Here is a 17,446-nt window from a genome sequence, read left to right on the forward strand (position 1 = left end):
GTTAAGGTGTGGTTGATGTTTAAATGATTTGCTCACAGAAAAAATTTTTTAAATACATAGAGCAATCCTTGACCTTTACTATACTGAGTCAACAGAGTACAGGAGAACTTCCAGTAATTATTTTGCTCCTTCTCAAGAACACCAGTGAATTGGGAGAGAAAATATCACTAGAACTTTTATGTATACATGTGGATGCTAAGTATTTTATATTTTTATTATTTGTTATTTTATGGCAAGACCAAAGAGATATAATTGTGTTTTGCTTTGAGTTCTATTATACGTGCTCAGAAATATTAAATTTTGATGCAGAAAATGAGAAAGAAGGTTAAATAATTAAAAGTACTATTGATTACTATCAATCAGACATCATGCTTAGCATGGTAAGTAAACCATGAGAGTATTGCATCAAAAAAATGATGATGATGACACAATAGCTAACATTTGTTAAGCAGCTATTATGTGCCTCATAAATGCTAGGCACCTGAAATAATAAACATGTGAAGCCCAGTCCCTGACCTTATAGAGATTATGGTTAGTGACGAGGTATAGACAGATCAACAGTTATGATACGGTGTGGTGAGGGCTCTGAGGGGAGAAGTACGGGTGTTAGTGAAGCACATTGGGGAGAGGTCTGACTCAGATTTTATGGGGGCATGAGGACACAGTGTGTGTCACACAAGACTCTCTGAGTGAACGGATACCAAAATAGATACATAAAAAAATGAATTGGCCACAACAGGAAGTCCAAGAGTATTTCCAGAAGGAGAATGAGCATGAAGAAATAGCTAGAGGGTAAAATACGCATGACACCTTCAAAGACAGAAGAAATTTCAATATGGCAGATGCAGAGAGTATAAACATGGGAAATAAGAAAACACAAACTTGGGAGGAGAGTTTGAGCTGCTCACGAAAGCCACACTGAGGAGCTGAAATTGGGATCAGAGAGGATAGTGTCCTGATCCAACATGTACAGTAGAAAAATTATACTGCTACCGTGTAGCTAAATGACGAGAGTAGGCTAGACCACGGGCAACAAAACCAGTTAGTAAACTTGAAGTCCTTTGGCAAAAAAGTGATGATAGCCTGACTCTAAGGGAAAAACAATGGGAATGGATAAAATGTGATTTGATTTAAGAGACATTTGGAATGTAGAATTGTTAGGCCTTGAAAAAGGGCGTAGGGGAGATTGAGGGAGAAAGGTGTTGCCAAGTATCTGGCTTAGACTTCTGGGAGATGAGGTTGGCATTTAATGAAATTGGGAACAGAGGAGAAGGAGCAGGTTTTGGAGTGAAGGAAAATAGAGCACTTAGTTTTAAGGTGCTGAGTTTTAGGTGGCTATTGAATACTTGAGTAAATCCAGAACTTATATATGAGGAAATGAAACTTGTGGAGGTTAGTTACTTGTTCAAGGTCACAAAGCAGGATTTGAGCCCAGGATAGTTTGGCTCCCAACCACTACACTATAATCCTTCTCAAATCTTTGTGCAGAGCTCTTCTCTAGAGACATGGATCTTGACAGTCTGGTTCCCTCAGTGCTTCTTATTTAATCTTATAGGGCAGTGATCCGGGTTTCTAATTCAGCTGTGCCACTAACTGACTCTGGGCAAATCATTAATCTTTCAGGGTCATGCTATCTCAAAGGAAGGAGTAGGGGCTTTGGGAGTGGGTGTGGAAGGAGCGTAGGAAAAGGACATCGTAAACATGTGTCTCTAGAAAAGGCTTATCACCTGGACAGATTTCTCAAAACATAAACTCTGACTAGCCCTTCTTCTCCCCCCGCAATCTGATATTCCGCCCAGAGAGGGGGCAGCCCTTCCGGTTGAGACTCACGGCCTTGGCTTGTGCTGTATCCTTCAGATATGCCCAGAGATATAAAGATTGATAACCCCTAGGCCAGATGATCCTAAATGCCTCCAACTGCTCTAAGATATTTCAAAACTCTATCGTTATAAATCAACTTCCTTAAATTACACAAGAGAATAGTGGTGTTGTTTGTTTTCTTGCTCCGTCTTCTTTCATTCACCATGTATTAATATTTACTGAGTACTTACTATGGGCCAGGTCATGTGCTATATTAGGAAGACAAAGTCCTGTACTTAGGACACTCACATTCTGGGGCGGGGCGGGGGGGTGCAGATAATAAACTAAAAGATGAACACAAATAACAGATAAGTGCTATGCAAAGAACTTCAGCAGGATGATAAAGACAGTGAGAGTGAGATGGCTACTTCAGATTAAGGGGTCAATGAAGGAGTGATATTTAAGCTGAGATCTGAAAGGCAAGCAGCTATGCCAAGGTTAGAGCGTGTTCCTAAGAAGTGTTTTCAAGGACCAGGTACTGCCATCCACAGCACTCAGCTCTCTTAAGCGCGTGTCATAAGGTGGTGCCCCGTAGCAACTGGAGCTGCCTGATGTCTTTCCCAGAACCCAACAGTGAGCACAAGAGGCTCTCTCTGACTGTGGAATAAAAGTCCACATGCTCAATCCTGCACAGTAATGGAAATACTTCTCATGGCTTAGTTTCAGCGTAGATTTCTGAACTAGTCATTGGCAAAGGGAATGAGATAACAGTAATTATTTTAGATTCTAATCAGGACCGATCCCTTGATCTGGGAATGTGGTCAACTTTCAGTATTATTTTTTCCAGCTTTTTAAAGATTTAGTTCATTATGTCCTGTCTGGAATTTGTTCTGACAAACTGTCATTATTCTTCTTGTTGATTCGTTGTATATAATGCCTGATCTCAGGGTATGTCTGGATTATATAAGGAAGGAGAGACCCTGAGAGCATTAAATCTGAGAGTGTACTGAAATCTGCCCTCTTCTATAATTATTCATTAATGCAATCCTTTTGTCTCTTGGTCTTCCATAAATCTATCACAATTTCTGGTTGTCAAATTTATCTTTTCCTCCCATTCTTTCTATGGGTATGAATTTATTCCCTTTTGTACTGCTTTACAATCTGATAGCATGATTTTGGAAGAGACAAGAGTTAAAATTGTTGACTTAATATGCCATTTTTAACCAGAAGTGTCAGAGATTTCAAAAAGAGAGCTATTAAAAATAAAGAAGAACAGAGATTTCCACTTCCAGTTAAAATTTGCTGTCATGGTAATCACAAAAAAAAAACTGGACAAAATAAAAATAGTACTTTTCTGTGGGGCTAGTAGAGAATGGTTGGCCTAATATTCAATTATCCAAAAGAAGGTCCATATGTTCAAGGTCAATCAAATTTCTATATATTAGCAACAAACAATTGGGAGTTAAAAATTTTTTTAAAGTGCCATTTACAATGACTCCAAAAAATGAAATACTTAGGACTATAAATGTAACAAAATATTTGCAGAATCTTTATGCTAAGGACTACAAGACATTGATGAAAGAAATTAAAGAAGAACTAAATAGACAGATATATTATGCTTGTGTACTGAAAGCATAAATATTAAGATGTCATTTTTAAACAAATGATACTACAACAATTGAATAATACACATACCATGTTTCCCCCAAAATAAGACGTAGCCAGACTCTAATGCGGTTTTTGGAGCAAAAATTAATATAAGACTCGGTCTTATTTAACTATAATATAAGCCTGAGTCATATAATATAATATAATATAATATAATATAATATAATATAATATAATATAATATACCAGGTCTTATATTAATTTTTGCTCCAAAAGATGCATTAGAGCTGACTGTCTGAGTAGGTCTTATTTTGGGGGAAACACGGTAGGTGAAAATGAATGTCAATGCATTTTTGCATAAAAATTAACTTAATATGGTTCATAAATCTAAAGGTAAAACAAAACTTTTGGAAGAAAACACAAAAGAAAATCTCCATGACCTTAACTTTGGCAAAAAGTTCTTAGATATGAGATTAGAGGTCTACTACATAAAAGAAAAAATTGCTAACATGGTATTCACAAAATTTAAAAGTTTTGGTCTGTGAAAGAAACTGTGTAGAGAAAGAAAGACAAGCCACAAAGAGAAAATATTTGCAAATCATACATCAGACAAAAGAATTATATCCGTAATATATAAAGAGCTTTCAAAACTCAACAAGAAAAAATTCTAAAACAAAATGGGCAAAAGATTTGAATAGACACGTCACCGAAAAAAGATATATGGATAGTACACAAACACTTAAAAGGATGCTCAACATTATTAAGGAAATGCACGTTAAAACCACAATGAGATACCTTTACATACCATTTAAAGTGTTTAAAACAGAAGTCAAAACTGACAATACCAAATCCTGGCAAGGACACGGAGTGTCTGGAACTCTCATACTTCTGATGGGAAAAAAGACAAAAAAAAGGAATTGACTCTAAAAATGCTTAAACATATTCTCTATGTAAAAGTAATCCTAAATAAAATCCTTAAAAAAGTACAGAAAATTTCGAAAAATGGGTGAGGAATTTCCAAACAATGAGCTCCTGTAGGGGAACACTACTGCCGACGACCACTAGAGGCAGCAAAGAGATACCGAAAGCCAAAAGATAAACAGCAAAATAATCACATTTTTTCCAGCCTTTGGAATTTTTTCAGAGGGCACACTTTGCAATTCTGGGTTACTTCCTTTGTTTCACTGACTTGTGTTGTGGGTGGCAAACAGAGTGGGCTGATGTGACTGCACAAGCATTCTGAGTGGGTACTTGAGACAGATTCGGTTTGGCGTACTCCACCTCTGCCAGGGAGACCCCCTGCATGCTAGAATGACCTGGACCCCGGGGCCTCTCCGCCTTTCCTTAGGGTGACTGATGGAAAGGCGGAGGGAGGAGCTTTCTGGAAGACCATGTGCCTCTGCTCAGGCTTCTAACCCTGTCGCTGGTGCCTGCAAACTGGAAATCAGACAAGTAGGATGGAACCAAAAAAATCTAAATATCACAAAAATGAACTTGTTTAGTGTGGCGGAAAGCCTGAGGGGGCTGAGAGAGGCTGAGGGAGAGCAGAAAGAGACACTGTGTGGAGAAAGATGAGGACAAAGGAAAAGGCCAAATATCTGAGCAGATGCCAACCCACTCTTACCTTGTTTTCCTCTTTATTTTTTGTTGTTTCAGTTTTTCTTTCTCTTGTCCTTCTTTTCCTCTCTTCTCTTCTCATTCTCATTCTCCACTCCAACATGCCCTGTTGTGCAGGGGACCCTGCTCGCTGCGCCATTTGTCGTGCAGGGCGGCTTGTGGGGTCTCTGCTCCCGCTCCCCACATAAGAACGCAGGACATGGTGAGGCCAAAAAGGAACACCCACGGAGCCATAAGTAGGGGAGTCTCACCGGCGGTATCCGCCTCTCTGCAATCCGCTCTTGCTAGCTCAGCCACCATCTTCTTGCCAGCCTCCATTTTCTGCTAGCGTAGCCACAGCAGTTATATTAGTGGCCAATGGCTCACTGGTTACAGCTGACGGCCAACTAGCCACAGCTGATGGCCAGCTGATCACAGTTAATGGCCATTTACTACCTGAGCCAGCACCTTTCTATGTGAGGCCGAGAGCCTGGAAACTGCTTTTTGGGGCTTTGTCCCCACACTCCCAATCCCACATTTTCTCTCTTCTCCTGTGCTTCTGTAGCTCCATTCCTTTCTCTCCTCTAACAGTCAGCTGAATAACATTTATTTAATGAATGTGAAAGAGAGAAGGCCAATGGAGTGAAGAACCATTAGTTTCTCATGGCTGCCACAACAAATTACCATCAACTTGGTGGCTTAAAACAACACAGATTTATTCTCTCACAGTTCTGGAGGCCAAAAGTCTGAAATCAAGATGTTGGCAGGGTTGCACTTCCTCTGAACGCTTTAGGAGAGAATCCTTCTTGCCTCTCCCAGCATCTTGGGGCTCCAGGCATTCCTTGGGTGATGGCTGCCTAACTCCACCCACTGCCTCTCTCTTCAGACAGCCTTCTCCTCTTCTCTGTTTGTCTCTCCTCTATGTATCTCTTCTAAAGACACTGTTGGAATCAGGGCCCACCTGGGTAATATAGGATGATGTCATCTTAAGATAATTAACTTATGAATTGGCAAAGATCCTTTTCCCAAGTAAGGTCATATTCATAGATCCTGAGGGTTAGGACAATCTTTTGGGGGCCCATCATTCAACCCATGATAGATGAGATCTCAACCTCCAGAAAACATTTAGTTCTTCTGTTCTCACTCATTCAATAAGCCAACTAATTATTGTTGGTAAATGATTATCTAGCTTCACCCTAAAATAGAATCAGTAAACAATCTATAGGTCCTGTACTCAGGGAATTGGCAGTGTGGTTGGAGATTCACAATAAGCTCAGTAAAAAAAAACACACAAAAAAACCAAACACACATACACACACACACACACACACACACAAACCCTACCAAAAAACAACATAACACAAGAAAATTAAAGAATACAATAGTTCAATAATGTCATGTAAATGTAGTTAAGAGCAATCTGGTTAGAGAAAAAGAGTAGCATATGTCTCATGATTAAAGAACAGTTAAACCAATAACATGATAGAAAAAATGGAAAAAGATATGAATAAGGTTCTATATCATAAAAGATATAGAAATTAAAGGTTCCGAAAGATGCTTAAGCTTATTCATAATAAGAAAAACACAAACTAAAATTACTTTGAATATATACCATTTCTTACCTTTACATAGCTAAAATCCAAAAGTTTGATAATACCCTCTTGGTGAGGCTCTGGAGAAACAGAAACTTTCATACATTGCTGGTGAAGTATAAATTGGTACAACCCTCACAGTGGCAATTTGACAATATCTATAAAATATGTCTATAAAAAAGTTGTGAAGTATATATTCCTTGACCCAACATGCCTGCTTCTGGAATTTTATTTCACAAAAAAATTTTACACAGATGCAAAATGATCTATATTCCAATTATTCTACATAGCATTGTCTTAAAGGGCAAAACATTGAAAATAAACCCAAACAATTTTGCAATAGGAGGCTGAGGAATATGACTGTTAATGAAGGGACAGAGCTCAGGACTGAGGAAGTTCGCACGGGGGTCCTGCCACTGAAGTCCCCCTTCACGGCCCTTATCCATTATTCTTTTCAAATAATGATCATCTTCCATCCCAGTGAGGTTCTCTCTGTAGCCTTGCTCTCATCCTGACCTTGGTTTTTACAACAGTTTTTAGCATGTCATGGAAAGGGTTGAGAAACCCCCTCTTGAAGGTTTTGGAATTTGTTGGAGAGCTTGGTCTATTTTTGCACATCAAGGCAGACAATGCTTCTCTTACATAAGCATGACAGTAATAGAATTTTTGAACTTGACATGTCTGAACTTCTCATTGTACAAGGGAGCAAAGGAAAGTCTGGAGCAGTTAAGTGATTTGCCTGAGGCCACACAACTACTGGTTAGAAAAGTGGGTCTAGAACCTGAGCTTCCTGTCAGGCTGGCCCATCTGTTCTTTGCGGAATCCCTTCACCTTGGGAGCATAGTTCCATCTATCTGTGGACTCAGAGCTGCTGTGTAAGGCTGTGTAGGTTGTTTACTGCACAAGAGCACCTGCCTGGGGCCTGTGTAGGGCTGAAGTCCACCCAAGGAAGGAGGACCTTTCTCTCACCTCCACAGAGGCATTTTATGGGCCAGCAACTGCCCTCTTGAAACCAATGTAGCCTAGACTACAGAAACACAAATTTCCCCCCGTAACGCATTAACCCAGGGATAGTTCCTACATTTTGATCCATGAAGCTCAAAGAATTGAATGATTACTGCTTTAGTGCCCTCTGGCACACAGTGACCAGTTCTAGCAGATGGATTTCCAGCAAGTTCCATTGGTGTGACACCACAGCTATTTCTCTACCAATTGGTGGGTCACAGCCATGCACTTTCCTCTGAGGTCTAGAGGGTTGAAAGGAAGAGGGGTTCTTCCCTGAACACTCTGTGTCAGCTCCAGTGGAGTAGCTGCCCCCTATATCTCTTCCTGTATCGTACCTTCCCTATGTCATATCTTCCTGTACCTTCCCTATATCGTATTCTTTTGGGTTCCCTTTACTTTGTACTAGCCAATCCCTTGTTACTCCAATCTCTGTTTACACAATAGTTTTTATATGAAATGTTCTCTGTTCAAATTGTGTGTTTTCTCTCTCTTGATCAAACTCTGAGTCACAACTCCCAGAAATTTCTCTACCAGCCAGACATAGCCTGCTTCCCTAGAGGAGCAAAGAGTATGGCCCTACCAAGAGCTATATACTAGCTCCGCATGCTACCTGGAGGGTCCATATCCTTGTAGGTTAGCCAGGAGTTTGTGAAGGAGTACGATGAATGAGCATTGCCCATTGAATTTCTCTGTGTTCCCAACTTATGAGGAAGAGAGACACATGATCACATACATATAATATTGTCAGTGATGGCAGGGAACACAGGCCTGAAGGTATTACTCATAGATATTTCCCAACACAATGATCAGCTCTGTTTGGGGGAAGCCGGACCATGATAGTTACATGGGAGGAGACTCTTGACTCTCAAAGGATGACTGAGGCTTTGCCAGGCAGGTGGTGGGGAAAGAATATGCCAAGCAGAGGCAACAGGACAGACAGAAGCCCGCAGGCATGGCAAAGCATAGCCACTCTCAGGGAACGGTCAATCATATGGAATGGCTGGACATGGGTGGCAGCCCTTGTGAAGGGCTTTCACCTTAGCCTGCACTGTTTGAAACAGAGTTGGGGGAAGAGTTAAGAAATGATTCTCTCCAGGTCCCTGTGCCTGGAAGAGAAGAACTTCTCACGTAGGGCAACATCGACAGGAATGGAAAATAGTTGAGTTTAAACAAGAGTAGAGAATCAGGTACATTGGCAGGATTCGGAGGCTTTGAGGGTTAGTTTTGAGGAACAATTGTGATAATGGTTGTGAAAGCACACTTTCTGAATGCTAATCAGGAGCTATCCTTACTGCAATTTGATACTAGACAGGAATCGTAAGACGTGATGTTTCCAATAGCAGAATAACCCCAATTGTTGAACCTGTGACAGCATGGTGGTGGCAGTACCATACCACAAGGCGGTAGCCTCATTGCACTTTAGACTTGGCCTCCCTCCTGGCTCCCCACCTGACCGTCACTAATGGACTTATAAAACACTTGGTCTTTGATAGTCAACAATGAGCATTATATGAACTAGCTTTTACAACTAGTTGTTCAAAATAGCAGAATACTGAAAGACAATTTTGAAGATGGACTACAGACTCCATCTCATCATTTTACAGAGGAATAAACTGGCACCCAGGTCATCTCAGACTCATCCGAGAGAAAGTCAGAGAGAGAACTATGATCAGGTGTCATGGAAAAGTGTGCTTCTGCCATTCTTGTAGAATATGAAATCAATGGTTATACTTGTCGACTAGCACTAGAAAGAAATGGATAACACAGGGTACTTGTAACTCAAAAAAAAATCCCTTCGAAAAAGGCATGGAGATTTCACATGGTCCCCCATTCCCTACTCAACCGGCTCCTCTCAGGACGAGGACCCTCCAGCTTCTTCAATATGAACCTTTCCAGTTTGGGGGCCAGACATCTTTATCTTGTGGTTAAACAGTCTTATTACACACCTTATTCATGAATATTTCTATTGCATGAGGTTTTATCAACAACTCTGATATGAGATTTTCCAGTCCATTGTTGTGTTATTGGCAGCATAATTCAGTTTGGAAGCAGCACTACATTTCCTGCTTTGACTACCTGGAAGGATCGCTTATATCCTCTCTTATTCTTACTTGCTGTGGTCCATAGCTATTACCATTTCTATACAAATGGTCAACTGTGCTCTGCTCAGGCAAGGCCTGTGCAGTTTCCTTGTACGTCATCTCCTTAGCGATAATCTTCTCTCACCATAAATGCGATTGACCCCATATGCCAAGTCTACAAGCCCACCTTGGACAAAGTGGTTGTCAAGACGCTGTGTCTGCGGGGGTTGGGGAATGCCCCTGTGCCGCCAGCACCCCCTCTTCCATGTCTCTGAGCCTAGTCTGAGTGCCCGTGTGATGGCTCAGGGGCACGGTGACAATGGGGCTGGGGAGGACAAAGAACAGGTGAGAAGAACAATGCTGTAATGGGACAGCAGCTTGTCGATGACTGAGTTTGCCCTGGTTTGCACAGTTGGTTCCAGTCTAAGGTACTTGTGTGTTGACACCCACGGGCATCAAATATCTCTGGTCCCACTTTCTACTTGCTATGGAAATAAACGTGAGCTTGTCCTTGGAAAGAATATCTTAATTTCTGTATAATTATAATAATAAAATGCCACATGAATAAAATAGACTTTTCAAAGACCAGCTTGCCTTACTGCATCTGTCAAGCTAGTTTTGTGTGCGTGCGTTTGCTTGTAGTCTAGCTGACACTCTAGGGAAAAATAATATTTTCATTCTCTCTCTCTTTTTCATAAAAGATCCCATGTGGTCACTGGATATTATTAGTGTCCTGTTCTTTTTCTTTCCGGTTCACCTTGTATTTGAAATTCTTTCTGTTCATTTTCTGTATTTCGAGGTGCCAAAATTCTCTACTGAGCGTCTCAGGAGAACTATTTCTGACAAAGCTTTAGCCAATGCTACTGGTCATTAGTTTTAAAGTTCCCTTTTAAGGACACAGCAAAATCAACGTTGTTGAGTTCACATTATGTGTCACAGCAGAAAAAATTATTTTCAAGCAGTAGCTCCTAACTGTATATGCAAGCTAGTCTCGATGCAAGTCACAATGGAATGAACAATAGCAGCAGGAACGTAAAAGGAATCGCAGGTGACCTGTAATCTGAGTCACTGCTTGGTCTCAGACTTTGCAGGGGGAGTCACTGAGGCATAAAAAGTATCTGTGCATATAATTATTGTGGTTACGTATTTAGCAAACACACCACTAGATTTTTGTTCCATTTAAAAATCTTATTTGGAAACATGGCATTAAAATTTCTTTAATGGTTTCCAAACTTGTGGATAAAGTGTCATTTGCAAGGGGGTCGAAAGAGAACAAAAGTCTCTAATCTAGTGGACTCAAAATTTAATTCAACATTTTCCCTTTGTTTTCTATAAATTATCTTGAGGCTTAATTTTTTAAAAAAAATCTGTATACATGTGATGGAAATGCACTTAATCATCTCTCAATCATATAAATCCCAGCAAGACACTTTGTCAAATGATCTCATCTTACTCATGATCTTTCTATCGTGCCGATTTTGCTTGGTTTCTGGTTTCACTGAGGTGGGATTTAATCAGGGCACTCCTGCTGCCTGAGTAGGACTGCTTTAAAACGATGTCATTACAAACCTTGGTTGCAGATTAAGAATTGCACTCACCGTCATAATTTCCATTAGCACAGCTTTAAATTCTTTCAGCACTGTGAGGTAAAGATGTCTTGTGAATAAGTTCCCATGCTATATGTCTGCTGTTGGTTACCTACAGCAATTATAGACTTGGATAGGGTCTAAAACATGATATAGAACCGGGAAAAATGTCAGTGTTTTGTGGATCTAAAGGAATTTTTAAGGAAAAAAAAAGTTCTTTAGAGTGTCCCAAAGCCTTATTTGACGGCTTCTGCTCTACGCACCCCCAGGGCTCTGCCAGCCCTCACTCCCTTCCCTTACCATGAAAGTCTTCCAAGTTCTCCATCAGAGTCTAGAGATGGTAGGCCCACTTAACACTGATGTATAGTCTTTCTTATCCAGGAAGCTCACCCTGATGAGACTTTGGTCACGTAGTTTCCAGTTCTAAATACACACCAAAAAAGCCCTTTCATGGTTAAAAAAAAAAAAAAGGCTCACATACTTTCTCTTATAATATAAGGTGGTCCTGATCCCCTTGTAAACAATTTCCTTTGGAGTAAGTCTTTAGTATGTGGAAACCCATTATTTAGTATCTGGAAACACCCGATTATTCTGCTAGTAGCCAGGCTTGATTCACTCATTCAAATCCATTTTAGCCATTTCTATCAAGTTTCTTTGTTAAATCTCTTTAGACAATGAACATGATTTGCTATTTTATAAATTACTAATTTGAGAGAAACAGAAAACTGCCTCTCTACATACCTATTACAAATTCAGAAACTCCAATCAAGTTCTTGCTTATAATTATCTAAAAAAGAAATACACTTTGATCATTTTAATTCCCCTGCTATGCATTTCTGGATGTTTATAAATGAACTGAATAGTGGTGGGAAAAGGTCCCAGTGCCCCTTAACAACTACAATAACCCTCTTGTAATTTGCTGAAAGCAAGTGGTATTCATTTACTCTTTTTTTTCCCTTGAAGTTCACAACAAAAGCAAACAGGTAGATTTTTGTTAAGAAACTTCAGGTTGGTCGATCTAAAGGCTTTGAAACTAGATAAATGCATACATACATCAGACTAAAGAAGCGTTTGAAACAAAAGCGTGGGAAAAGAAGCCGGCTTTGCACAAACTAAGAGTCGGGTTCGTCTGTTTGTGTAGTTGCAGACAATTGTTAATAAGGTTCACAGGGAGACTGAAAAGAATGACATAAGTCACTGTGACTTATGTATAAAGACGCACTGAAGTAAAAAAGAGAATTTAGGAATAATGAATGAAGACCTTTCCCTCCCTTCCTGGAATTTGGTCCGTAAATGGGGATGGATATCCGGCTAACTGGTTCCAGTCTGGGTGTTGCTAGTTTCTAGAAATGTTCTCCTCCCTGAAGGTTTCCAAGAGTAGTTGTTATGTTGTGTGGCAAATGATTAACGGCACCTCAGATGTTGCATGCCTGCTTTGAAGTATGATGGGCTTCAGTCTTGCCATGGAAAAAGTACAAATCACCTTAAGTCACCTTTAAACAGTACAACTATTTTAATAGTCCACAGTAAAATAAGCAGGACAGTTTTGCAGTTCAACATTAAAAGCAACCTTTCCGTACTCAACACGCTCCTATTTAGAATGCTCCCTCCTCTCTCCTGTCCCTTCTCTTAAGGTGTAAGTCTACAGAAGTGCTTCTAAAGTGCGTTTTTCAGGCATGAAAACCAGCCCTGTGATTTGCTCTCCAACAGCGAGTCCTGAATTAGAGCCCGGCTGCCTCCTCGGAGGGGCTGCACTGAACCAGTGGAGCTACCATGTCTTAGAAATGTACGTTTCTCACTCCCCCAGGCGAGGACACCCAGGCGACCACAGAATAGCTTTCTGAAGATACTATTATGACAACTTTCCCTGTATCTTCTCTTACCACAGGTAAATGTTTCAGGCATCCTTGAGTCACGAAATATGGAACACTCAATCGACACGTCCACGTCCAGGAAAATCCAATCTTGGAAGCCTTGCGTGAATATTCTGAATTTGGTGGGATGAGGCGCACCGAGTGCGGGGGCGGGCCAGAAGGCTCGCGTTTGGACCTGGGGGGTGGGCAGGACAGTCCGATCCGGCTACTGCTTGTCGTCGTGGGGGTCGCCAGGGACACCTGCCTCCTCCAGGGACCTGACTCCCTCGGGGAGTAAAGTGGCGCGCACTTTCCTCTTCTCCTTAAAACGCCCGGAGCGCGAAATCTTCAAATTGCGGCGGCTGTTGCCGGCTTTCTCCGCGGCCAACTTGTCGGGCTTGTGGGGGTCGCCGGCGCCCGCGTGGAGACCGGGGCGCTGATTCTCCCGGGAGCCGCCGGTCCGGTCCGGGCTGGGCGGCGCGGGGGCGGCGGGCTCCCCGGGGGAGGGCTGAGCCGGGGGCTGCGCCCCGACCGTGGCCTCCTTGCTTTTCTTCCTGCTGTTCGTGAGCGACTTCCACCAGGGGCCCGAGCTGCCCGCGCCGCCGCCGTCGGCCATGGCCAGCGGGCCGGGGGGAAGGGCCTGGGCGGCGGCGGCCCGTCTCTCGCGGTGGCCGCCGGCGTCCGCTCCGCTCCTTCCCCGGCTGTTCGCCACCGGGCGGCGGGGTGGGATCCGAGGCAGCGGCGTGCGCTGGGGAAGAAAACAAAACTTACTTACTGGGGTCGTCGTGTCCTCCCGGTCCCAGTGCCTCCCTTTCGCTCCGCGCGACACGGGACCGGCTGGGGTCCCAGCGCCCGCAGCCGCGCGAGCCCAGACACGCGCAGCCCGCACAGGGCGCCGTGCACCCCCCGCCCAGGGCTGCGGGCGGAGGAGAGGCTTCCAGGGCGCCCCCGCCTGGTCTCGGGGGTGACTCTCGGCATCTCGGTCCCCAACCCTGGCGGCACCCCCGGGGCAGTGCAGTGGTCGGTGTGCGGGGGGGGCCCCCGGCGGAGGTTCCCGGGCATCTGTGCTCACCGGGCCTGAAGGCGCAAACGGCCTGTCGGTCAGCCGGCGCGATGGGGCAGGGACGTCCCCAGGTGACCCACCCGCCCACAACTGCCTTCCCGTGGACGAGCACCTGGGAGGCGGCGGCCCCAAAGCAAGTGCTTCCCGGCTGCAGGGGACGATGACTGTGAGGTTCCCGTCACAGGCTTTTGCTCCCTAGACTTCTGCTCCAGGAACCTTCTCCGTGGGATTCTTCGGGATAATTTACAAGCCCGGAAGAGCGAGGGGCCAGCTCAGGGTGTTTTTGTTTTGTTTCTTTTAAATTCTGCTTTTGCCATCACTCCGGCCTTGTGACTTTCAGAGAAGCCCGATGAGACTGAACGTCCCTTGAAAACCGCCAGCCTGCGCGTCCTTTTATTCCTGAGTCCAATCTTGAGTCTCTTTGAAGCCACCCCCGACCGAAGGTGGAGATGAGGCCAAGCGGCAAATGTCCTCCTCCCTTAGTTCTGTATCAAAATGTGCCTCGAGTCTGCATTAGGCACCTCAACTCGGGAGAATGTTAGTTACCACGTAAAGGCTTCAGTTCCTTTCCTCGCGCAATTACCTGCTCCCAGGAGAGCGCGCGCGACCAGGAACGCCAAGTCAATTTGCGTCTTTCCAGCTTTCCCAAGACCCCTGTGCGGAGCGACAGGGTTGTTTATCAGCACTCCAGGTGCGAATCTCGGAAGCTGGACTCCTCTGCGCGCTGTGTGGGTCTGTCCTGCCCCAAGTCTCCAAAAGCGCAGGACTCGCTTGCCGGCGGCTGGACTCCAGGCTTCCGTCGGGCTCCTTCCCATCCCACGCGCGGAACGCTCCTGGGATTCGCCCGCGCGCTGGAGAGCGAAACTTCATCAGTTTGTTGTTGGACGTGGTCCTCCCGGGAACCCGGGAGAGAAGGGCTGAGCGCCTACGCGGCCTGGGCCCCGGCTCCTCCCCAGTCCGCCCTGAGGGCACACTCCGACGGCGACGTGGAAACAATAGGAGAAAAAGGGGCCAAAAGTTCTTTCCGCGCAAGACGCATCCACACCCTCAGGCACCGTTTGCAGGTGGGTGTGCAAACGTCCTGCTCCCCCTACTTTACGGATTGGAAAGCACCCCCAAGTCATTCACCGGCCGTGGCGGTGGGGTGCCCTACACTTTCTTCTCCGCTATCAACTTGTGTGCACGGAAGGGCTTTGCACGAATCGCTCAAGGGAAAGATGGCCAATTACGCACGTGTACACAGAGCGCCTGCGGCTCGCCACCTCTCCTCCGGCGCCCGGGGAGCCCTCCCACCGCAGGGGGACACCCCAATGGGCTCTGTCCTGGCACACGCGGAGCCACTCTGACTGCTCACCTGCTCAGGACTTCGCGGCTCCGCGTCGCGCTCGCCACCGAGAGAACGGCAGGGCTGCGCCGAGAGTAACGTGCAAACCGCGGCGCGGCGTCCCCGGGCGCAGTCCTGGGAGGTCGGGCTTCTTTCTGGAAGGTGTGCCAGCCGGAATCTTCAGTCCGGTCAAGCCGACTGCCGCTGCGGGTCTCTCCTGGCGCCTCGGACTTCTGCCGGCGGCCGGGTTCGCAGAGCAGTCGGCTCCGGCCCGAGGGCGCCGCGGCCAGCGGGTACCAGGCTCACGGCCCCAGGTGAACGCCGGGCTGCTCTCCTGGTTACTAGTCGTTCATTCTCGGGCTCGTCCCCTTCCCTGCTGGCGCTGCCGGAGAGCCGCCGGGAGATGGGAACTCGGCTGCTCACTCTGCTGCCTGTGCCCTTCCTACGCTTGCGGTCCTCCGCGCGGGAAAAGACGCCTACCCACCTGCTGGTCATTCGCCAAGTGATTCGAGAAACCAGAACCCCGGGGCAGCGGGAAGGAAAAAAAAAAAACAACCCAGGAGGCGTCCACCGCTGCCACAGGTGCAGGTAGGAAGTTTGCGTTTCCGCCCTCCAGGGGACGAGATTGGACCAGGTCGCATACGTGGCGCCAGCCTTAGGGTGTCTGATTGGAGAAGGGCCGTGCTGCGCTGCTGGCCGATCCGACTCCTCCGAGAAACCGTGGAGAAGACCGGAGGCCGGGCGACCGAGGCTTGAGGTGGGCTCCGGTGAATAGATGGCACCGTAGCTCTCCCTCTGCCCCTACCCTGATTTCTTTGTTTCCTTCCTCTCTGAGTCCCCAACCGTGGCCACTCAGCTCCGGCATCTCAAGGTCTGTAACTCACAGGCGCTGTTTCATATCCAGGCAGAATGTCTTAGTTGAAAGACTGTCATATTAACAAGTTCGCTGTGTGCCAGCCAGGCACTATTCCAAGCACTTCTGTGGATTAACTCACTTATTACAGCAACCTGAGGAGGTAGGTACTAGTATTGTCCTCACTTAACCCAACACTGAAAGGTTAAATGGTTGCCCAAGGTTGCACGGCTGGGACCAGGAAGAATGGGATTTGAATCCAGGAGGTCTGACACCTGTTCCCCGGGCCCTAACCAGCGCCTTGTACCACAGCCTGCCAGCCTTGAGCTTTTAACACGGCTGAGTGAGAGAGTGACTGTCCTTTCCCCAGGCCTGGAAGTCTAGTGCACAGCCACCCTACCTGGAAAGTACAAATCCAGCCCAGAGTCGCTGCAGGAAGCAGACTAATGATTTGTGTCAAGGTTCAGGAGGCTTTTGCTTCAGGTTGAATGTCACTGATTTTTATTCTTTGGACAGAAAGGTACTGACAGGGCATTTTTCACTGATGAAATCGGCTTCATCTTCCTCCATGCTCTTCTTTTTCAAAGAACTATTGTGATGTTCCTTGAGCTCATGTATATCTCCTCTGAAGGCTGAGTATGGAGCAACTGACATCTGAGCACCTTTATTCTGAGGACTTTTTGAAGTATAAAAGTAGTGGAAGGCACGACGCCTACCTCAGATAACTTACAATAATTAGTAGAAAGAAAAATTTATAGCATATTCCAATGCATGAACTATGATAAAACTATGAATACTTTATCGTGTTAACGTCTTAGTTTGGCATTCTTGGATTTTCAAATGATATGCACAGTAACGTATACTTGAAAGCGATGCCTTTTTGTGTATTATTGAGATTAGTTTTCAACAGTAAGTGTTGGAAGATAGCACCATGACTGAACAAAGACAGGCTGCCAGTTGTGAGGGGAGGATGGGACACATCATCCTAGGGCCATCTCATTCCAGACAAAGACCCTGGGCCAGGGAGAAAGGTCTTTGTTAGAAGTATCATCACCCCAGGAAGCTGTGGAGCTGGGAAGCACTGC

The 17,446-nt window shown here is 45.1% G+C and overlaps 1 protein-coding gene across 2 annotated transcripts; it reads right to left on the reverse strand.

Annotated features, from left to right (window-relative positions):
- Window positions 1–12,189: 12,189 nt before the first annotated feature.
- Window positions 12,190–16,557, reverse strand: PRR15 (proline rich 15). 2 transcript variants are annotated; one of them, XM_081079742.1, is made up of 3 exons: window positions 15,539–16,557; window positions 14,297–15,035; window positions 12,759–13,869 (listed from the first exon to the last, which is right to left on the reverse strand). In XM_081079742.1, exon 3 carries the CDS (start codon window positions 13,735–13,737, stop codon window positions 13,348–13,350), a length of 390 nt encoding a protein of 129 aa, XP_080935868.1. In that variant the 5' UTR covers window positions 13,738–13,869; window positions 14,297–15,035; window positions 15,539–16,557; the 3' UTR covers window positions 12,759–13,347. The 2 variants fall into 2 exon arrangements, with proteins under 2 accessions (XP_080935869.1, XP_080935868.1); XM_081079743.1 differs by lacking the exon at window positions 14,297–15,035 and having other exon boundaries at window positions 12,190–13,869; window positions 15,539–16,376.
- Window positions 16,558–17,446: the final 889 nt, after the last annotated feature.

Source organism: Rhinolophus hipposideros (assembly GCF_964194185.1).
Source record: "Rhinolophus hipposideros genome assembly, chromosome: 18".
NCBI classification, from domain to species: Eukaryota; Metazoa; Chordata; class Mammalia; order Chiroptera; family Rhinolophidae; genus Rhinolophus; species Rhinolophus hipposideros.

Coding starts and splice junctions, on each gene's coding strand:
- PRR15 (XM_081079743.1), bottom strand. CDS start 13,737: ATGGCCGACGGCGGCGGCGCGGGCAGCTCGGGCCCCTGGTGGAAGTCG.